Source organism: Schistocerca nitens, chromosome 9, assembly GCF_023898315.1.
Source record: "Schistocerca nitens isolate TAMUIC-IGC-003100 chromosome 9, iqSchNite1.1, whole genome shotgun sequence".
NCBI lineage: Eukaryota > Metazoa > Arthropoda > Insecta > Orthoptera > Acrididae > Schistocerca > Schistocerca nitens.
This window is the reverse complement of record NC_064622.1, coordinates 280224247-280249201: the sequence shown is the minus strand read 5'-3', so window position 1 is coordinate 280249201 and position 24955 is coordinate 280224247. Positions and strand designations below refer to the sequence as shown.

At 37.2% G+C, this 24955-nt stretch overlaps 1 protein-coding gene across 1 annotated transcript in view; it reads left to right on the top strand.

The window, feature by feature from the left end:
- LOC126203195 (dynein axonemal intermediate chain 7-like) overlaps positions 1-24955 on the top strand; it is a 764826-nt gene that overhangs the window by 234353 nt on the left and 505518 nt on the right. The window contains exon 9 of the mRNA XM_049937439.1: positions 188-451. Within this exon, the coding sequence (XP_049793396.1) occupies positions 188-451 (264 nt within the window). The remainder of the gene's footprint in view (positions 1-187; positions 452-24955) is intronic.

Below are 24955 nucleotides of genomic sequence, written 5' to 3'. Positions count from 1 at the left end.
GTAAAGTTCATCAGAGTAGAGAATTAGTGGAAATACCCAGAAAGACCATTTACTTTGCAGATTTTATTTTTTAACATTTATGAGAAATCAGGTAGTTTGCTTCTTAAATGTTTATATGATTAATGGTGACAAATGATAAAAACTAAAATACAGAGAATCTTTATACATGCAATTTCATCCACTGCAGATCTCCTTTCTGTGGTCATTCAAGAATGGGAACAAAAAGCTGCGCTGCAGCTGAAAGTGGATGAAGATATGGCAGATCATACTAAGCAACGCTGTGAGTTACTAGCTAAAATGACAGCTGTCCCATCACCACCAAAAACACCATCTTCTGGCAAAGGATCAAAGTCAGCTCCTGACCCTCAAGTAGACCAGCCTAACTATGTCAAGATGCTCCAGGAGATGCCTCCAGTAAAAACAGCATCACAGCGCTTCCAGGAAGCTGAAGGTTAGTTGCAGAACAGATGTACACGAGATTGTCTTATACTCCACACGTCTCTAATACAGGAACTTACAGTTCACAAAATACTTATATAGTGTAAGCCTGCATAATTTTTAAAGAAAGATAGTTTATGTCTCAGAAAAAAAGCATTGCTTAATTTATTCAGTGTTTTTGTATGTAAATGCTGCTTGTTGATTTATGTTCAAGAAGTAATTTTCAAGTAAAAAGAATTTTTGTTTGAAGAGAAGAACAAGTCAGCTCTTATAAATGTTTGATGTAAACCACATTTCCTGATAAGAATAGTCATTCTCATAAGTAGTTATTCTTTCACATGTCAGATATCAAAAAAGTGTCAAAGAGAGCAAGTTTCTCACTGATAAAAGGTCTCTCTAAATAAAATAAACAAAATAAAAAACAATGGCAGCCGCTCACCTGTAGATGACTGAATGGATTCACATGGACACATGTAACAGCTCAGAGAATTGTACTAATTTTTGAGCTTTCATTTCAATGGGGTAACATGTTAAGCTCTCAACAGCAGTTGTAAAAAGAGGATATAATCAGTAGAAACAATAATGAACTTATGGAGTGGAGCATGAGGATGGAATGGGTGTGGTAGTAAGAGTTGGAGGTGGGAGTGGGTGGTCTTGTAAATAATAAGAGTGGATAACTGTGAGTATAATGTTTGGATGGTGCAGGAATAGAGTGGAAGATAACAGCAGAGGAAAGAGTGACCGCAAAGATGTGAGAAGGGGTTGTGTAAGTTTAGGCAAGGTGCATTTCAAGCGCAGTAGACCTGTTACAGGTACATTTTCTGTCTATACACCTCAGAAAAGCTGGATCAGTGAGTGATGGGGCAGGGATTAATGCTTATGACTCAGATAATGAAACAGTGCTTGCTGTTATTTTTGTTGCAGTCTGTGGCATTTTCAGTAATTGTAATTGGGTGGTCAAGATTTAGGTTATCCATAGTTCAGCAGAGGCGATTCATGCAGACAGGTAGCTGATAGTTTGTCACACTCACATACAATATGCACAATAATTGCAGCTTAAATGGTATACAATGTGGCTACTTTCATATATGCCCATCTCTCGAAATTAATAGAAAATGCCTATGACTGGACTGTTGTGGTGAATGTAGGATTGGTGTACGTGACAGGTTTTATATCCGGATTACCCAAAGATGTATGGCCTGTGAGATGCTTGATTGTGATAAAGATTTGTTTGGTGATGGATATGGATAATTTCTGGGTTGAGTTGTGATGTAATACCACTTTGAGAGATGAGAGCAGGCTGTGTCCAGTGAAAGGAGCCTGGATAATGAGAATATCAGGTGTCTGCAATAGGTCATATGAATGTGGAGAAGATTATGCAGGGAAGGTGATCCACACCATAACCGAGTACTGCTGTGGACTTACATGGCAGATCAAGTATAGAAATCTTGAGAAAGCAGCAATAGCAGAACATGACCTTACAACAGGACACAAAATCTACATGGAGAAAACAAAGGTCTACGCCCACACATCGTCCTACTGGGATTCCATAATGAAAGAAGCAGTAGAAATTTGCCTGTGCAGTAACAATTTTAACAGAGACAGAGGTTTCAAACTGAGTTGTGCCTGGAGACCAGCCCTGAGATGAAGTGTCTTCAATATAATGCAAAGCCTTATGGGGAAGGGATGATATACACTGTGTGATCAAAAGTATCCAGACACTCCCAAAAATATATGTTTTCCATATTAGGTACATTGTGCTGCCACCTAATGCCAGGTACTCCATATTAGCGACCTCAGTAGTCATTAGACATTGTGAGAACAGAATGGGGTGCTCTGCAGAAATCACATACTTCTAATGTGGTCAGGTATTTGGGTGTCACTTGTGTCAAATATCTGTACGCAGGATTTCCATACTCCTAAACAGCCCTAGGTCCACTGTTTCCAATGTGATAGTAAAGTGGAAACATGAAGGGTCATGTACAGAACAAAAGCATACAGGCTGAACTTGTCTGTTGACTGACAGAGACTGCCAACAGCTGCTGAAGGTTGTAATGTGTAATAGGCAGACATCTACCCAGACCATCACACAGGAATTCCAAACTGCATTAGGATCTACTGCAAGTGCTAGGACAGTTAGGTGGGAGGTGAGAAAACATGGATTTCATGGTTGAGCAGCTGCTCAAAGCCACACATCATGCTGGTAAATGCCAAACGACACCTCACCTGGTGTAAGGAGCATAAACATTGGACGATTGAATAGTGGAAAAACTTTGTGGAGTGACGAATCATGATACACAATTTGGCGATCCAATGGCAGGCTGTGGGTATGGCGAATGTCCAATGAATGTCATCTGCCATGGTGTGTAGTGCCAACAGTAAAATTTGGAGGTGGTGGTGTTATTGTGTGGTTGTGCTTTTCATGGAGGGGGCTTATACCTCTTGTTGTTTTGCATGGAACTATCACAGCACAGGCCTACATTGATGTTTTAAGCACCTTCTTACTTTCCACTGTTGAAGAGAAACTCAGGGATGGTGATTGCATCTTTCAACATGATCGAGCACCTGTTCATATCCCTGTAATCAACTGGCCTGCACAGAGTCCTGACCTGAATCCTATAGAACTCCTTTGGGATGTTTTGGAACACTGACTTCATGCCACGCCTCACTGGAAAACGTCAATACCTCTCCTCAGTGCAGCACTCCATGAAGAATGGGCTGCCATTCCCCAAGAAACCTTCCAGCAGTTGATTGAACGTATGCCTGTGGGAATGGAAGCTAACACCAAGGCTACAAGTGGTCCAACACCATATTGAATTTCAGCATAGAGGATAGGACAGCTATGTGCAGTTGGGAGGTTAGACGGAGGGCAGTGGGGAGGGGGGGATAGTGGAAAAGGAGAGAAATAAAAAGACTGGGTGCGATGGAGGAGTCACCACTCCCATCATTCTGCTGCTCATAGAGTGGCATCAGTTACCTGAAACTGCAGTCATGTGTGCGTGAGTTGCGTTTTTTTAGTGTGTATGTGTGTGTTTGTCCTCTAATTTTGACAAAGGCCTTACTGGCTGAAAACTATATTTGTGACAGTCTTTTTGTTGCGCCTATCTGCAACTCAGTATCACCACTATATGGTGAGTAACAACTTTACTTTTCACAATATTGTTACAATCCATCCTGGATTTTCCATTGTTTCATATTTGTCAGCAGTATATCAACAAAACAACAATAGCCAACTGAGAGGAATAACAAAGAATGATCAAATTACTGTGTTCAAATAGTAATGCTGGGAACCAGAAAGCTCATATACGTCAGTACAACTGGACAAGGAAAGCATGTGTCCTTTTCTTGTAGTACATGCCATCAGGCTCTTTCCACCTGAGGTGAAGTCCCTGCCACAGTGGGGCTGTGAAACAAACAACTGTAGATGGCCAACACTAGTGTTCGTCCTGATATTGGTGTCAGAGTCCAGCTATGAACTAAAGGAAATGTTCATTTGTCTTTTAATTTGTATTTTTTATTGTGGGTGTTTACGTTTTCAATATTTGGAAAGACAATGTAGTAATCTAATGAGCAAGCTGAGGGGGTGTACAAGACACATGAGGGAGCTATCTACAAGATCAGTGCTTCTGAGGAGGAATAGATACCATTACATGATTCTGTACATACATTAATTAATTCAGCATAGTGTGGCCCCACTTACATAAGTGGTTTACAGAAAGGACTTAGGTAGTTCGAATTAGTGTCCATCTTGAATGTTTAAGAACAATCACATATGGCTGTTAAGAGAGGTTCTCATAGCTGTAAGTTCTTGGACAGGGTGTGCACTGTGAGTAATAAATATTCATTGTATTAATGAATGTTACTGTAAATTAACATTGTTCAGTCTTAAAAAATCTGGTTTCATTTTTGGTTTCTGCTACAATTCTACAATCATTGAAGTGGTTTGTTCTCTGAGTTGCTAAACAACTTTGAGCAAAACCATCTTCACCATGAAGAAGCTCCAGCAATACTTTAGTGATAAAATCCAGTGAGCAAGAAGAAATAAAACACGATCATATTTAAATATTTCATACCAATGTCAATCAAATTATTTTGGGTATCAGGCCCCATCCTTATGAAACAGCAAAACATCTAAAATGCCAACTTTTCAACCATTTTGTAGCAGTCTCTCTTCTGAGCAATTAGCTGATTGCCCTGGAGAGTACTGCTTCAATATTGGTAAAAATAGTTAACCGTCATTAAAAGGACGACTACAAAGATAGTCGAAATGTCAGCTTTATAGTTTTTTTAGTGTTTCATAATGATGCAGTCTAGTACCGAAAATAATTCTTTTTTATTTATTTTATTTCAAATTGACACTGGCTATAGAAACCTACTTCTATTCTCATCAACAGTTTTGACATGAATTTGTTAAATCTGACAATTCTCAGATTATGAGAGTGAGTAAGGATAGATTGCCTGTCAAGAAGATAAGATTTTTGACACATGGTCCACAAAAATTTCATGGTTCTAAAGAATTAATGAATTATAATAGGTTTCCTACTGACTTTTCATTATATGACAACAAAATAGTAATCTGAAGTTACCCATTTAGCAGCCATATTGTGTGTCTCATCTGTTTTGTTTTTATTGTGTCGTAGACAATGTCTTTCATATAGTGTAAGGTGACAGCAACTAATGGTTAAAGATAATTAAAAGAACATATCAAGATGAGTCATCTTAACAAGTCTGCTCATACTCCTTTGTTAATTATAATCTTGTCAAGTGGACACTCGACACAGTCTGAGATGTAATTATCACATTTTTTAGTTCTGAACATTTATAAATTTGGTAATAGAAGTTTTACATTGTATTATTTGTTCTATATATGGGATTGTTAAATTTGAATCTACACATTCTCTGATCATTATGTACTTGAAGGATTAAATCTTAAGGCTAATGTGTCTTTTAATGAAATAAATAAATAAATTTAACTAAAATGAATTAAATGGTAACTGTTCATGTGAATTTTTCACATTAGATTTTGTAATGTGATTCATTGTTTAGATGAGGACGAAAAAATGATGAAGGAGAGTCTTACATATGTGGGACAACCCAGTGAACTGAATCTTCGTAAGTTTGTCATTCTTTCGGGAGTGCTACATGTTGATGTCATTAAACAGTTACCTCAACCCCAGAAACTGCCGCATGGGTGGAGTATTCATATAGGTAAATAGTTCAAAATCTCTACAAATGTATTATTTACTGTTCACATTATTCATACACTAAAAAATACCATTTTGCCTTTTTCTCACCATTAGCACACTATGTGTACTCTAATGTGATATTCATTGTCTGTTATATTGATTTTATGTGATCTCCAAGTTACTTTTGCATGTTAATATAGTAAGCCTTCCCACCGGCAATTTTATTAAGTGAATATGATCATATTTCTTCCCTGAGCAATTGCAAGCAGCCCTGTAACGTTAATTTGACAACTGGAAATCTCTAACTTTCCTACTGAGGACTTCCAAAATCTTTTCTGTGAAATAATATGAACTATAAATTAACACAATACACACTTTTCCTTGACATCACTGATTATGTGGTGCCAGCCTTCAGAATTAGTCATTCATCTATATTGGAGATTCACTAATCATCTCTAATACCTACTTTAAAATTTATCTTCTTTCAGGTTTCACTGTCAAAAATTTAAAGTAAGAAAGAGTAACAAGTAATACTTGCAGCTCACATGTAAATGCAACTAAGGGATGATTTATTTTTTTTTTTTTGTGGGGGGGGGGGGGGAAGTACTACTTTTCTCACATAAATTAAGTGGTAAAGTATTTAATAATTTTTCTGACTCATCCTTAAGTCATGTAATTGTTATCATTTCATACATGTGACATCTACAGTGTATAATTCAAGGTTCATATCTAGAATCAAGAACTTTTTACAATGAAATAGGTTTCGTCATTGGAGTATAATACAGGATGTAGTAATCCGCACATAATAATGTCAGTCCACTGTCAATGACCTGACCGTTATGTAGCTGGCTATCCAGCAGGCTTTCCTATGTAAACAGCATTGTATAGGTACAGTCCTTGACATCAGTAAGGTGTACAGTACTGCTTGGAAACACAGTTTTCTAGGGCGTCTCCATCAGTGGGGCTTCTGGGCCATCTCCCCATCTACATTTAGTTGTTCTTATCAGAGCACTTTTTCAGTACCAAGTTGATGTGCTGTCCAATAGTTTTGAGCAGAAGAATAGTGTTCCTCAGCACAGAGTTTTAAGTGTTACCCTCTTTGCCATAGCCATAAACAACATAATGTCTGTGGTAAGGTCTCCTGTACAGTTCTCCTTATTTGTGGATGATTTTGCAGTTTTTTGTTCCTTCTCCAGCACAGGCAACAGCATATTGTCTGTTGCAGTTTATCATGAATAGGTTAGAGGAATGGGCTGCAAAGACAGGTTTTACATTTATTTCAGGTAAGTGTGTGTGTGTTCATTTCAATTATTCTTATCATATTTTTAATTTCCTGCCGGAGGGGCGTTCTATCTTTTAAAGATTCTGTGAGGTTTCTGGACCTCATTATAGATTCCAACCTGTTGTGTTTTTGCCATAAATGAATAACTTGTTGGCGAAGGCCCAGAAGGCACTGAACATCTTCAAGTGCCTTAGCCACAGGTCTTCAGGAGCAGACAGAACATGTCTTCTCCAGTTTTATACGGCTTTTGTGTGATTGCTGCTAGACCTTGGGTGCACAGTGTGCAGATCAGCAAGGCCTTCTTACCTGATGATCATTGCACTATCTGCCATGTTGGATTAGGCTGGCCACAGGTGCCTGGAAGACAAGCCCCATGCCATCTCTGCGTTGAGGATTGGGAACTGCCACTCATCATGCGGCAACAACTCCTCTTCGTGAGTCAGACATTTAAGTTCCTCACTGCTCCAGTTCACTGGTGCTTCATACTGTTGCTCATCCAGTTATGGAATGCCTTTTCTGCAATTGTCCATGACTAATGATGCCATTTTGGATCTGTGTGACAAACGTGCTGAAGTCACTTGGTGTGGAGCAAGTACAATCCCAAATCTGGGGTTTAAACTGTCTGCCACTCTGGCTTACTGCAGTGGCCTAGAGTAATTTTAGATTAAGTGCAGTAAAGGAGAGGCTGCACTCCTGCTTATGTTATATATTATTTTCTGACATTTTAACTGAGCGCCACAACTCCGTAACTCTATTTACGGATGGATCAAAACAGGAGGACACCGCTGGTTGCCCTGCTGTTTCCCCAACCATGTCCTCAAGATCCAATTGCCCCAACAGTTTACTGCCTCTGATGCATAATTACATGCAGTCTTGTGTGCACTGAGTATATGAGATGAGTTGCAAATGATAAATTCCTCATCTGTTCTGATTCTCTGAGTACCCTTCACTCTTTACAGTGTTTGCACCCAGCAGATAAAGGAATCCAGAATATCCATGATGGCCTCCAAAAGGACACCTACACACCTACAAAGGAGGTACCTTTCTGCTGGGTACCAGGACACATGGACATTATGGGGATGAAAGGGAGGATGTAGCAACCAAGGAGATGTGTTCTGATTCTCAGATAGTTTTGTTGTTGAGGTACAGAGTCATGCATTGATGGGAAGAAGAGTCATTGGAAGTGACAGACAATAAACTGAGTCTGCTACAGTCCACAGTGCAGGCATGAAGTACCTCCTTCTAGCTGCACTGGCAAGATAAGATTCTTCTTTTTTGTCTTTGCGTACGACACAGCCATATGACACATGGCCTCTTTCTCCAGTGAGATGACTCCCTAGTTTGTGGTGCTTGAAATGTGCAGTTCACACTGTGCCACATTTTCTTTAACAGTTTCTGCAGTATTGTACATTTGGGTGTCCGTGTGGTTGTGTGTGTCAATGTGTGTACTTTTGTTAGAAAAAGAGTATGAGGTTGAAACATAGCATGAAAACTGTTTTCTGTTACGTGTTTCTCTGCTTCACACAACAGTCCACTATGGATGAGCAGTTGCTTGTCCCTCATTTTACATTTTTAAACTCCAAATTGCTTAAGAATATTTAACAGATGAAAGTGTTTGCTCGTTTTGAACTCTTTAAATTGTACATTGCTAGAAATATTGTTGAGCATTGCACTGGATTAGCAGTTTCAATTATAACTCTCCTTAATTTAGGAATTACTGTCTTCTTGTATCAAACTTGAATCAGTGTGAGGCTTAGAATATTGTTTCACCTTGGACGGCTTTTACACGCTAACAATGGAATCCTGAAATTTTGAAGTCAGTTCAGCTGTCTGATGAACTTCTTGTTCCTGCAAGATTAATAGAGACTGAATTAAACCCAACTCAGGTTGCATCTGTTTGCATTGTTTTACATCCTTTTAGGTGAAATGAGAAAGTTTCAAATCCATAAGTCCTTGTAATTTCCTTTTTAAATTTGGTAATAACTCTTGTCTTTCACTTGTTTCCATGCAGTTTATTGTTCAATTTGCAATTTTTTCACACTTTTTTTTACTGTTCAGTTTTTTGTCCATCTGTTTCATACACTTCAGAATTACATATTACATAACTGTTATCAACTTTCCTAACAGCAGAATTGTTCATTATGGGGTATTGATCCAGCACACTAGAATCTGAATCTACAATCTCTATCACAATTAAATGTTTGGGTTCACTGTTGGTACCAGTTTCACATTTTACCTACTCTACATAATTTTTGACTTTGACCATCCTTTTTAACAATTTGATGACCATTAATACTTTCATCAGCCATTTTTGAAAGTATGCAGAAAACTGAAGAGACATTAAAAGAGTCTATTTTTTATGGGATCAGTGCAAACAATGCATACTATTTAGCATATTCAACACTGCACAGCTAAAACTGTGAGGCACCACTGAAAATTTAGTTCACATTCACCATTTCTTCCTGTCAGAGATAGGGCCATGCATATGAAGACTGCTTATAGAGTTCTCATCCTGGACCCGGTATCACCATATCTAGTAGAATTAAAATATTGACATGATGTTTCTCCATCATCATAGCTTTGACTCTCAAGTTCAGTTCCAATCATAGCCTATTTCTCCATAGATTATATATCACCAGTCTTTGTTTGCTGTGTAACAGACACATCAAACTTTTGTAATTAGATTGTGAGAGTTAATTCAGGTTTATATGACTGCCATGGAAAATAGAAAGCTGTAAGTTAGAATAGTCTTCTTCATATGCCACAAGCTATGTTATTTTGGATACTCACAGGCTTCTAACCAGGAAACAAATATGTAAAATAATGCAGCTAACAGATTACGAAGAAGATGACTGGGTTGATTATAAAAAAGTCATCCTGAAAAATCGATTTAACAACTCAACCTAATATCCCAAAGCACACTGCTTATTATGCTATATGTGTTACTATAGAGACATAGACCAACACAGGTACTCTGCAGTAGTTTGTATCATTAACAAGAAAACTAAAGTTAAAATTGTTGATACTGAAAGAATGTCAGACAGAACAGCTAGTATTAAAAACAAATTATACTCTTTGGAAATTGTACAATTTTATCCCAAACAGCCTCAGGCCCTTATGAGGAAGTTGGAGATGTATATGAAGAGTTACAAGATCTCGTAAACAGAAGTAATCCACATCATAAAACATTAACAGGCAACTTTAATCTAAAAGAGGGGAATAAGCAGAAAAATTACTCCTCAGAAGAAAACACAGAATTCAGTACCTGGAATGTTATACAAGGGCGATGTACTTGAGGACAATATTATGGAAATGGAAGAAGATGTAGATGAAGATGAAATGGGAGATATGATACTGCGTGAAAAGTTTGACAGAGCACTGAAAGACCTGAGTTGAAACAAGGCCCCGGGAGTAGACAACATTCCATTAGAACTACTGATGGCCTTGGGAGAGCCAGTCATGACAAAACTCTACCATCTGGTGAGCAAGATGTATGAGACAGGTGAAATACCCACAGACTTCAAGAAGAATATAATAATTCCAATACCAAAGAAAGTAGGTGTTGACAGATGTGAAAATTACCGAACTATCAGTTTAATAAGTCACAGCTGCAAAATACTAACGCGAATTCTTTACAGACGAATGGAAAAATTGGTAGAAGCGGACCTCGGGGAAGATCAGTTTGGATTCCGTAGAAATGTTGGAACACGTGAGGCAATACTAACATTACGACTTATCTTAGAAGAAAGATTAAGAAAAGGCAAACCTACGTTTCTAGCATTTGTAGACTTAGAGAAAGCTTTTGACAACGTTAACTGGAATACTCTCTTTCAAATTCTGAAGGTGGCAGGGGTAAAATACAGGGAGCGAGAGGCTATTTACAATTTGTACAGAAACCAGATGGCAGTTATAAGAGTCGAGGGGCATGAAAAGGAAGCAGTGGTTGGGAAAGGAGTGAGACAGGGTTGTAGCCTCTCCTTGATGTTATTCAATCTGTATATTGAGCAAGCAGTAAAGGAAACAAAAGAAAAATTCAGAGTAGGTATTAAAATTCATGGAGAAGAAGTAAAAACTTTGAGGTTCGCCGATGACATTGTAATTCTGTCAGAGACAGCAAAGGACTTGGAAGAGCAGTTGAACGGAATGGACAGTGTCTTGAAAGGAGGATATAAGATGAACATCAACAAAAGCAAAACGAGGATAATGGAATGTAATCAAATTAAATCGGGTGATGCTGAGGGGATTAGATTAGGAAATGAGACACTTAAAGTAGTAAAGGAGTTTTGCTATTTAGGGAGTAAAATAACTGATGATGTTCGAAGTAGAGAGGATATAAAATGTAGACTGGCAATGGCAAGGAAATTGTTTCTGAAGAAGAGAAATTTGTTAACATCGAGTATAGATTTAAGTGTCAGGAAGTCGTTTCTGAAAGTATTTGTATGGAGTGTAGCCATGTATGGAAGTGAAACATGGGCGATAACCAGATTGGACAAGAAGAGAATAGAAGCTTTCGAAATGTGGTGCTACAGAAGATAAGGTGGGTAGATCACGTAACTAATGAGGAGGTATTGAATAGGATTGGGGAGAAGAGAAGTTTGTGGCAAAACTTGACTAGAAGAAGGGATCGGTTGGTAGGACATGTTTTGAGGCATCAAGGGATCACAAATTTAGCATTGGAGGGCAGCGTGGTGGGTAAAAATCGTAGAGGGAGACCAAGAGATGAATACACTAAGCAGTTTCAGAAGGATGTAGGTTGCAGTAGGTACTGGGAGATGAAGAAGCTTGCACAGGATAGAGTAGCATGGAGAGCTGCATCAAACGAGTCTCAGGACTGAAGACCACAACAACAACAACAACAACAACAACATGATAGTGGAGACATGTTAAATAAATCACTCTTCTGGATCTTTGTGACCACAGCCTAGTAAGATGCTAAATAAAACTAGACATTAAGTTAGAATGAATTAAACCCATTAAGCACAAATGAAGTTTCATTTATTTAAAAAACTGACTGTAAAAGAAGGGGAACAGATTGAAATTAACACATGGGTTTAAGGCTCTGGAGAATGAAAAAGATATAGACATACATATGAGAAGTGGTATTTTAATGACTATTACCCTGGAAACAGCTAGATATGTTGTAGGAACCTAGAGGGGTAAACAAAACTACATTTCAAAGGACACAAGACAGCCAATCAAGAAGGGAAAAGATTAAAAGTAAATAATGAAAGAAGTAAGATAGATTTAACTGAACTAAATATAACTGCTCAAAAACATTTACAAGAATGTGTCATAAAGCTTAGCAATAAGATTGTAAAGGAAAGAACTTAAGTATGAAAGAAATAAAACAGCTAGAGGGTCTAGACAAGGGCGATCCCGATGTTATTCAGTCTGTATATTGAGCAAGCAGCAAAGGAAACAAAAGAATAATTTCGAGTAGGAATTAAAATCCATGGAGAAGAAATAAAAACTTTGAGGTTTGCTGATGACATTGTAATTCAGTCAGACAGCAAAGGACCTGTAAGAGCAGTTGAATGGAATGGACAGTGTCTTGAAAGGAGGATATAAGATGAACATCAACAAAAGCAAAACAAGGATAATGGAATGTAGTTGAATTAAATCAGGTGATGCTGAGGGAATTAGATTAGGAAATGAGACACTTAACATAACAGATGAGTCTTGCTATTTGGGGAGCAAAATAACTGATGATGGTTGAAGCAGAGAGGATGTAAAATGTAGACTGGCAATGGCAAGGAAAGTATTTCTGAATAAGAGAAATTTGTTAACATAGACTATAGATTTAAATGTCAGGAAGTCATTTCTGAAAGTATTTGTATGGAGTGTAGCCATGTATAGAAGTGAAATGTGGATGATAAATAGTTTAGACAAGAAGAGAATAGGAGCTTTTGAAATGTAGTGCTACAGAAGAATGCTGAAGATTGGATGGGTAGACCACATAACTAATGAATAGAATTGGGGATAAGAGAAACTTGTGGCACAACTTGACTAGAAGAAGGGATTGGTTGGTAGGACATATTCTGAGGCATCAAGGGATGACCAGTTTAATATTTGAGGGTGGCGTGGAGGCTAGAAAACATAGGGGGAGGCCAAGAGATGAATGCACTAAGCAGATTCAGAAGGATGTACGTTGCAGTAGGTACTGGGAGATGATGAAGCTTACACAGGATAGAGTAGCATGGAGAGCTGCATCAAACCAGTCTCCGGACTGAAGACCACTACAATAACAACATATGTTGGATAGACATCACATCAGACATGGAGTCTGATGGCATTATTATGATGGACCAGTGCACATAAGGAAACAAACTGTCAGATAATAGACTGTGAGAATGAATGCATTGCAAATGTACTACTAGATGAAGTAAGGAAAGCTGTTCATCTCAAGAAAGGTGATGTGTAATATTTTTATAACAATCATTGCTAACTGTCTGAACACAGTTTACACTTTAACCAAAGAAATGAGTATAACACAACTGACCATCTAAAGGTTTCAATGAAGCTATAGGCAGAAGCAATGAAATGCTAGGTACCACTTTGTATTATGCTTATAGACTACAAAATAGTGGTTAACACAATCACAGTAAGGTCTGTGCATGCATAACATGAGAATAAAAAAATTATATCTACCGACGTCAGTTTGTTGAAGGATATTTACAACAAGACTACTACTTCCATTCACATATGTTAAGAGTGAGAAAAGTCCAGAATTGTCAAAGAGGTCGAGAAGATGACTCTATTTCAGTTAAACTGCTGCACCTTTGGAGGAGGTCTTCAAGTCAATAAGCTGGCGTGAAGAAAGGATGTACATCAGTAGATCTAATCTGAAGAACTTTCAGTTCATAGATGATTGTATTTAGTTTGTTTTGGATTTAAAAGAACTTCAGGAAATGGTGAAGGAACATGACAGATCAAGTTGGCAGCCTTAAGATTAATTACAGTAAGAGCAAAATAATGTACAGTCTGGATGTCAATAGTAAAATAATAAAGGTTAATTATGAAATTTAGAAACAGTTGACAATTTTTGCATACTTAGGACAACTGAAAACTAGTGGATGAATATTTATAGAAATAAACATGATGACAAAAATGGCTTTAAGTTCATTTGGGAAACTAAATGCAGTATTCAGAAGTAAATCCCAATGTTCTTCAGTCTACAACCAGTGTATGTTGTCATTACCAACTTACTGTTCGAATAGTGGTAATCAGTCAAGAGACAGTTTTCTACCTTAGTCTGTCCTGTGTAGTTTCATCTCTGCATAGTTACTGCAGCCTATAGCCATCTGAAAAAGCTTACTATTGTCAAGCCTTGGTCTACCTATACAATTTTTACATTGTGCACTTCCTTCCATTACTGAATGAATGATTCTTTGATGCCTTATAATGTATCCTATCAAAGAGTCTCTTATTTTTAGTCAATTGTGGCACAAATTCTTCACCTCAGTTTCATTTAATATCTCTTCATTAGGTAACGAGTCTACCCATCTACTAATGTAATATTCACCGTTCTTCTGTAGGTCAACATATCAGAAGTTTCTATTTTCATCCTACTTGAACTGTTCATCATCAATGTCTGCACTGCAGAAAAAGGTCTTCAAGAAAGACTTCTGACCACTTTAATTTATATTCAGTGTTAACAAATGTATCGTTTTGAATAAAGTTCTCTTGCTATTGCTGTTCTGCATTTTCTATCCTCTCTTGTTTGGTCATCATCAGTTACTTTGCTGGCAAAGTAGGAAACTCATTTCCTAGTTTCAGTGTGTTATTTCCTAATCCAATTACCTCAACATTGTCTCAAATAATTCAAGATAATCTGTCTCTCTTGTTTTACTGTTGTAGGAGTTCATCTTTCAACATGTTTCCAAAACCCTATCAATTCTGTTCAACTGTTCTTCCAAATCATTTGATGTCTTTGACAGGATTACAATCACAATGGCAAACCTTAAAGTTTTTACTTCATTTCCTTTAACACAATTCCTTTTTCAAATTTATCTTTGGTTTCCTTTACTGCTTGCTCAATGTAATGTTTGAATAACATCAGGGATAAGCTACAGCCATGTCTCACTCCCTTCACAACTATTGCTATCCTTTCATGTCCTTCAACTGTGTGTGTGAGTTGCTTTTGTGTGAGTGTGTACGTGTGTGTTTGCCGTCTAATTCTGATGAAGGCCTTACAAGCCAAAAGCTATATTTTTGACAGTCTTTTTATTGTGCTTATGCTATTTGGTGAGTGGCGACTTCCCTTTTCACAATATTGTTATATGTCATTCAACTCCTATTAGTGCAGTCTGGGTTCTGTACAGCTTATATATAATGTTTTGCTCCCTATATTTTATCCCCACTATCTTCAGAATTTTGATGAGTGTATTCCATTCTACATTGTCAAAATATTTTCCTAGATTTACAAATGTTGTATATGTAAATTTGCTTTTGTTTGGTTTATCTTCTCTAAGATAAGGTGTAAGGTAAGCTTCACTTATTCCTACATTTCACAGGAATCCAGAACAATTTTTCCTGAGGTCACTTTCTACCAGTCTTCCCATTGTTCTTTAAATAATTGATGTCAGTATCTTGTAGCCATACCTTATTAAACTGAGGGTTCTGTAATGTACGAACTTGTCAAGGTCTGCCTTCTTTGGGATTGGAGGTATACATTCTCTTTGTAGTCTGAGGATGTTTCACTTGTCTAGCATTCTAGATGACATAGTTTTGTCATGTTATGTTTTCCTAAGGATCTCAATAATTCTGAGAGGATTTTGTTTACTCTAGTTTCTGATTTCAACTTAGATCTTTTCAATGCTCAGTGAAATTCTTTTCGCAATATCATACCTTGCATCCCATTTTCATCTACTTCCTCTTCCCTTTCCATAACACCATTTTCAAGTTCTAACTTATGGAACCCCTTAGCTACGTGGCTGCTAGGCTGAGGAAGAAAGCCAGTGTGCACTCCGTATGCATACCGGATGGAGTCATTCCAGATGTGGAATCGGTCCTTCTGGATGCCGTGAAGAGTGCAGGGTGTAGCCAACTGCAGGTGGTGACTCACATTGGTAGCAATGATGTGAGTTGTTTTGGATTGGAAGAGATTCTCTCTGGTTTCAATTTGCTTTCAGAAGTGTTAAAGGCTGTCAGTCTTGCTTGCAAGGTGGAAGCAGGGCCCACCATTTGCAGCCTAGTTGATACGACAGATTGCAGACCTCTGGTACAGAGTAGAGTGAGAGTCTGAATCAGAGGCTCAAACGGTTCTACGACCATGTAGGCTGCAAATTTCTTGACTCGCTCCACAAGGTGGTTAGGTTTCAGATTCTTCTAAATAGGTCATGAGTCTACTACACACAGGAGGCAGATATACGGGTAGCAGGGGCTGTATGGCATGGGTTGTGTGTCTTTTTGAAGTTAGAGGGTTTTGGGAAACAAGAAAAGGGCTTCAGGGTTCAAGTCAAACACAGGAAGAACATAAATCCAGGAACCACCAGTATAACAGTTGTAAATTGTCACAGCTGTGTTAAGAAACTACCAGAGCTCCAAGCACTAATAGAAAGCACTGATGCTCAAATCATTATAGGCACTTAAAGCTTGCTAAGGCCAGAAATAAGCCAAAATTTTTGTGAAGGACCTAATGGTGTTAAGAAAGGATAGGCTATACACAGTTGGGGATGGTGTTTTTGTTGCTGTTAGAAGTAGTTTATCTTGTAGCAAAATTGAAGTAGAATTTGAATGGATAGAGGTCAGAGGCCAGATATGGCTTGAATTTAAAGAAATAGTATCAACAGCAACTGAGATATTTATACCAAATAAATTAACAAATGATGGAGCTTATCCACCTTTGTATACAAAATGGGTCAAAACACTGTTGCAGAAACAATGAAAAAATATGCCAAATTTAAATGATCACAAAATCTTCAAGACTGGCAATACAGAAGTTCTAAATTTAGCAAGGACTTCAATAGGAAATGCTTAAAAGATTCTGGTCATTTGTAATGTATGCTAGTTCAAATGGCTCCGAGCACTATGCGACTTAACTTCTGAGGTCATCAGTCACCTAGAACTTAGAACTAATTAAACCTAACTAACCTAAGGACCTCACACACATCCATGCCCAAGGCAGGATTCGAACCTGCGACCGTAGCAGTCGCGCGGTTCCGGACTGCGCGCCTAGAACCGCTAGACCACCGCGGCCGGCAATGTATGCTAGTGGCAGAACACAATCAATGCCTTCTCTGCATGATAGCAAAGGAAATACTGTTAACGACAGTGCTGCTAAAACAGAGTTACTAAACACAGTCTTCCAAAATTCCTTCACCAAAGATGACAAATTAAATTTACCAGAATTCATAGTAGTTATCCTCAGAGTAGTGAAGCAACTTAAATCACTTAATAAAAGCAAATCTTCCATTACAGAACATATACCAATTATGTTCCTTTCAAAGTATGCTGATGCAATAGCTCCATATTTAACTATCATATACAACTGCTTGCTTGACAAAAGATCCGTCCGCAGCTCATGGTCTAGTGGCTAGCTTTCCTACCTCTGGATAACAGGGTCCCAGATTCAATTCCTGGCCGGGTTGGGGATTTTCTCTGCCTGGGGACTGGGTGTTTATGTTGTCCTCATCATTTCATCATCATCTGCATCAATCGTGACAGTGGCTAGATGGGACTGTGAAAGAAATTGGACAGTGAAAAAATTGGAACTTTGTACAGGCGCTGATGACCTTGCAGTTGAGCGCCCCACAAACCAAAGATCATCATCATCATCGACAAAAGATCCATACCCAAAGATTGTAAAGTTGCACAAGTTACACCAAAATTCAAGAAAGGCAGTAGTAGCAATCCACTAAAGTACAGGTCCATATTATTAACATTGATATGCAGCTGGATGCTGGAACATATATGATGTTTGAACATTACGAATTACCTCGAAGAGAATTGTTTACTGACTCACTGTCAACACAGTTATAGAAAGCATCATTCTTGGGAACACAACTGTCTCTTTACTCATACAAAGATTTGAGTGCTATTTACAAGGGATTTCAAATTGATTCCATATTTCTAGACTTCCAAAAGGCTTTTGATACTGCACCTCACAAATGGCTTGTAATTAAATTGCATGCTTATATAATATCATCTCAGTTATGTGACTGGATTTGTGATTTCTTGCCAGATAGGTTACAGTTGGTGTTAACTGATGGAAATTCATCAAGTAAAATAGAAGTGATTTTAGGTGTTTCCCAAGGTATGGCTATAGGCCATCTGCTGTTACTTATCTATATGAATGATTTAGGAGACAATCTGAGCAGCCATATTGGGTTGTTTGCAGATGATGCTGTCATTTATTGTCTAGTAAAGTCATCAGAAAATCAAAATAAATTGCAAAATTATTTAGAAAAGATATTTGTATGGTGCAAATAATGAAAACTGGAAGGTCATCCATATGAGTGCTAAAAGGTATCCGCTATACTTCATTTAAATGATAAGTCAGTCAAATCTAAAAGTTGTAAATTCAACTAAATACCTAGGAATTAGAATTATGAATAACTTAAATTGGAAAGAACACATACAGAATGTGGTGAGGAACTTAAACCAAAGACTGAATTTTATTGGAAGAAAACTTAGAAGATCCAACAGATCTACTACAGAGAGACTGGCTACGCTACACTTTGGAGTACTGCTGTGTAGTGTGGGTATCCTTGTCACATAGAATTAACACAGTACAATGAGAAAGTTGAAAGAAGATCAGCACATTTTGTATTATTGAGGAACAGGGGAGAGAGTGTCACTGACATGATACAGGATTTGAGGTGGACATCTTTAAAGCAAAGGTGTTTTTTGTTGTGGCTAAATCTTCTCTCAATATTTCAATCACTATTTTCCTCCTCTGAATGTGAAAATACTTTGTTGATGCCAACCTACATAGGGAGGAATGATCATCATAACAAAATAAGGGAAATCAGAGCTCACATGGAAAGCTATAGGTCTTTGTTTCTTCTGCACACTGATCAAGATTGGAATATTAGGGAATAATTGTGAAGGTCAATGAGCACTCCGCCAGGCACTTAAATGTGATTTGCAGAGTATCCACGTAGCTGTAGATGGAGATGTAACTTATGGAAGTACAAACATTGAATTTCAACCACTGAACAATGGAAAGATGCATTATGGGCATAACAAGAAAAAACAGAAAGTTAACAATTTAATAAGAGTACAGTTTTCTCGTTTGACAGAGATGAACATACAGAGGTAGTTGATGCACCACCAAGAGGAGATTTCTCAGAAGACTAGCATATTTCATATTGCTGGGAGGCAGGGCTGGCAGAGGGCACACACAGTTCTTGAGGCCACTGCAGATGCCAATTGTGCTGAGTAAACACTCTGGTATCAAGCAATCTATAGGTCCACAACAATGTATGCTAGTGCAGATAATTCAGCTGCTTTTCAGAGTGTGCCACACAGGTCCCAAAAAATGGTTCTCAGGTTTGAATCCACAACCAGTAAACACCAATGGATTAACAGTAAAATTTAAAGATTGTATTTATAGTTCTCAGCTGCCCAGGGATGAAATCAGTTGACTTTGATGACCTTGTGTACATGGATTTCTCTTTGGACGGCTACTGTTTATCAAACTTACTGCATTTACAGAATGATTAGCTCACAACTTCTCCTTCAAAGTCAATTGATTTCATCTCTGGGCAGCTGAGAATTATGAATATAATCTTTACATTTTACTGTTAGTCCATTGGTGTTTACTGGTTGTGGATTCAAACCTGAGAACCCCTTTTTGGGGCTTACGTTCTATTGATTGTGTACCTGAGTCCAAGCATTGCTTTGCAGGAGTCTCTATCTGGTCATGTAATGGACATTGTTTGTTTGTGCTTTGCAGAAAATTAAAAATGGGAAAATAACTTGTTGAGATGGTGATAGCAGCTGTTAAAAAAGTGAAATGGAGATGGTTTGAGCATGTAGTGAGGCAAAATGATCGGAAACATCTACAGAAATTGTGTGTTAGTTTTCCCATGAGAAGAAAAAACTCTGAAAGTTATCTAATTCTTGACATAAGGAAACAAGAAAGTCAAATTCAGATGCAAAAGATTAAAACTGTAATTATCTGGAAGAGGCAGTTGATGGTAAATTGTTGTTGATGATGATGAGTGATACACATTTAGCTCAGGTGATGATAGTCATTTGGTAACATTACAATTGCCATTTTTTCAATCTATATGCAGAACTTTCAATTCCCAGTACATTTCATGCCACTGTGTCACTCTATACAGTACCAATATAGGCCAGGTCAGTCACTTTCTGACTCCAAAAAGTTTGTCATAAACATAATGAAATACTGTAGCAGAAATTTATCCTCAAATGGGATCACTGTTTTCCTGGACTAAATTTTGATTCCACAAATTCACATTTAAACGGCACTCAGAAATCTCTTCTGGAATTAGTTTGTGACATCACATCTCATGTGAGGTCAGCACCACAAATTCCAACTTTGCAAGCAAACCAGTAATTTAAAAATAATTTACTGTGTATCAGTTCACACTCTTCTCATCAATATAGAAACGGAATAGTTGTCTGCTTCAAGATCATTTCTGTACTGTACAGTTCTATGATAGTGATACTATGTTGTTATAAATGAAAACACTAACCACATATTTGGTTGTACTCTCTTGTTTAACAAATCAACAGTTTCACTTTAAGTAAAAGTTGTAGAATATTTTACCATAATAGACGATACTGTGTGACACAAAGACATCAAATTGCTTGACACAAAATCATATTTGTCCTCTAAAATGCAAATACCAACACCCTGACTGGTGTCCAAGTAACTAACAGGGTGGACATATTTTGGAGTAAACGCATCAGGTACTTTTTAACATTTGACGCAGTTGTCAAATAGAAGACACTATTTATGATGAAACCTAAATAGATGATGGTGATTTGCTTGTAATAATTCTTCTTATATGCAATGATCATTAATTACACAAATACAAATTATAGTTCCTGTATTCTGCAGTGTAGTCGAAACAGTCTTGGCAACATGTAGGCCAGTGGGAAGAATAATTCTTTAAATGCCTCTGCATGAGCTGTAATTAATCTTATCTTGCCCACACAATCCCTATGTGAGCTGTACATAGGGAGCTGTAGTATATTCTTAGAGTCACCATTTAAAACTGTTTCTTGATACCTTGCAAGCAGGCTTTGTTGAAATAGTTTGTGTCCATCTTCAAGAGTCTGCCAGTTAAGTTTCTTCAGCATCTATGTGACTCTCTCCCAAAGGTCAAACAAACCTATGACCATTTGTGCTGCCCTTCTCTGAATATGTTTAATATCCTCTGTTAGTTCTATCTGATAGGGGGGTCCCAACCTCTTGAGCAATATTCTAGAAAGTGTTGCATGAGTGATTTGTGATCCATCTCCTATGTAGACTGATAGCATCAAAGTCATATCTGTTAGGGGTTTGTTAACTTAAAATCTGAAAGAAATCATAGGATACATTTTTTGCCTATAATTTCTTTATAGCGTATTGGTGAAGGTCTTTACATAATAGCTGTAGGATGAATGAAATATTATTGAATGTGGTGTGTGCAATAACATAGCCCTCTTGGTGTTTAACACTGTGAAGTAGACAGTAACTGTAATAAACAGATAGGCCAGTGCATCAGCATCTTTGCACATGTGCCATATATTAAGACTAATTAATCATTGAAACAAGGTCAAGGATAGCTATTAACGTTATATTAAAATTATAGCTGCCATCAAATGATATCTTGCCTTTCACATCCTTTAATTGCAAATAACTGGGCTTTCCTACTGATTACTTTTCAGCCATTTAAGTTTAATCTACAGTCTGATGTGATACCTAAACCATGCAATGCAACATATTGCATATAACAACAAATTTTGTTCAGCATAAAAAAATAACAACAGTCACAGCTGATTGGTGTTACTACATCAGAGAGATGCTGCATACTGTAACACAACTGTTACTTACCCCTCAGAATAGAGTACAATACATATTTGTTGCAATTTATCATTTCCCCCATCTCTTACATTAAGCGTCTTTTACCACTGGTTAATATTGTTCATGATCAGCACTAAGAGGTGGAGCATCTTCAGCTGAACATGTAATGTCAATGTTCTTGGACTCTGCATCTGATTGTTGATAGTGATATCTGTTTGGTAAGAATGACTGAAATTTGAGAGTAAGGCTTATAGATATTGAATTTATCTGCTAGACACTGTCAGTTGACCTAAAAGAAATGTCAGAAATAATCGCAAATCGACAATATCAGCATGTTTTTGGAATTGGTATTGAAACTGTTAGAGGGTGTGTTAAGATGGGCTGCACTTTTAATGTCTACTAGAGAGAGTAGTGTAGTTATATTATAAAATGGAAAATAAATATTAGTTTCAGTGTAGAAAATGGGAGAAGCTTGTGGGAACCTGACCAAAGAAGTTCTTTTAGCCAGCATATCAAATCAGACAAGAAACACACTGTGAACATCATTACCACAAATTTAGCAGTACACAGAGCTACATTACCACCATAGAGTCTAGAAGAAGAGTAGGCGCTAGGCATTTCTACCATCGCTTAGTGCTGGGTGAAGAATGTTTCGGTATATGTACTAGTCAGATCTTACACAATTTTAAAACACTTCATTTGACAAGATTAAGACAAGGTAAATGAACTATGCTACCTGCATTGAAATATAAAATGTTGACATCCTTCAGGTCACGTATAATAAGTAAATAAAATATACTGATGAAGATCAAAATATAGCGCAACATGCAAAAAATTATCTATAGAGGCACATACCTAACAATAATGCAGACTGAAACATAGCAGATAAAAGATAATATAAACTCACCATATAACTTGAAGATGTTAATTGTCAGAAACTTTTTAAAGCTTGAGTGATGTCTTCACAGACTTTGCTGATAAGAGCTCTTTGCTGATTTCTTTCATGTGAAAGAAAAAGCAGCACTTCATGAAATGGAAAATTAATTTACTGGCAAGGTCAAGTTTATGTTCCAACAACATCCTAAATCACATGTTCCTCAAACTGTTTCATCAGTGTTGTCTAAACACTCATAAAATATATACCCCATAGTGTTGAGATGGAAGACAATTTCTTTTCAAGGTAGGTAAGTCAAATGAAAAGGCTACTTATTGAGCCAAAGTCCTTTATTGCAGTGAAGGTTGCAACTTTTGAGTCATACGACATTTCTTTCACAAGGGTTTGAGCACACTTAACACACCTGCTCTGTTTATTAAGCTTTTTGACAATGTAACATGCTATGTGATAAACTAAACATTGTTTTGGAATATTGTCTTTGTACAGAGTAGGAAGGTCATTCTCCTAGTCCACTATCACCATTTTATCCTTAATTTTGTCCTAAGTAGATAAGTTAATGCTTTTGTTTCATACCTCCATTTCTTTAGAACATAACCACATCTGAATTCAGTTCACAGTTCCCAGATGCAGATACAGCATCTTAACTGGGACATACATGCATTGTAACATACTTAAAAATCTACAGTCGATGGATGCTCTTCACAACTTATAGACCTCAAAATTCCAAAATGATGTTCCAGAGGATCTTGGTTGAATTTTCCTGTCATTACATACTTAAAACCTTTGGAGTATAAATACTGATAAATTTCCAATGTACTCTTTAATGTGACAGAGATTCCATTGTACTGTTTGAGAAATTGTGTTGTTTTCTGAGCAGATGGTTTTGTAAAAGTCAGTCAATATTTCGTATGAGGGGAAATCTTTGTAGAGTGAGTTATTTGGTATTCAAGAGCCGAGTGCATCTGATACATTATGGTATTCATATCTCTTGTGAATAGTGCCATGTTTTCACTGCTGCTAAAATTCTTGAGATAAGTTTTGTGGAAAAAACGTATAAACACACTCGAAAATAATACTCTACTGTTACTTTTTGATAAAAAATTCCTTAACATTGTGAAACACCACTAAACACAACAACAATTGTAAATTTGTCTTATGAGCTGCACCATTAGAAATGTACTTCAGCCAGTCATAAGCAACAGCTGCACAGTCTGTCGGTGTGTGCAGCAGCTACTGTTATAAAAGCTATCACAAAAACAGAAGTAATGACACTTCTCCTTCTAAGCGCTATGGTATCACTACAAATTTAAGAAACTATGTGCACTATTGGAGGTTTATATGTATTATATAATTTACAGGTACTATGTCTTTATTGGTAGTTTATTTTCAATCTCCATACATTATATTGTTCAGCATAATTTATTTTGTTCTTGCAGTGACATTCATATGTAGCATCAAAACAGTAGCACATTGTTTCAAGTACTTCTGCAATAAAATATTTGTACTCAGTATAGTATACTGTGTGACAGTGACAGATCACAAATAAAATACACATCACAGTTAATAAATATTGTAAGTATACTATTGTAAACACTTACAAAGGATATTTTGCTCATCTGTGAGCTGTGTTGTTGTAAATCAAAAATCATATTGCTATGGTAATGGGTTGAAAGAATTATACTAACCACTCGCCTTGTAGTTGAGGCATTGTCTTTGATTGCCATATGATGACTGAAAACTTTGCTGAGCTATCATTCAAACATTCACCAATGTTCTCAGCATAGTTTATGTGCCTGATTCCAAGCCTCAAATATATGGAAACTTATTATTTTACTGTTTCCATTATCTAAAAAGCACATTCTCTAAATGAAGAGAGGAGAACAGTTCAGATATGTAAGGATGACAACAGAGCCATGAAAATGTAACTGATGGTGACAATGAAAATTTGTGTAGTACATATCCTACAGTCAACTGAAAAGATCCATTAGGCATTTCCAAACAGTGATAAGTCCAGGCTGTAATATCAACAATTTGGAAAGGTCTGATTGCAACTCACCATAAAAATAACACAGTGTGCTGCAGGCAGGCACAATAAAGAGACTGTTACACATTAAGATTTCAGCTAAATCCTTCACCAGAAAAGAAAAACACACGTGCATTCACACAAGCAAGCC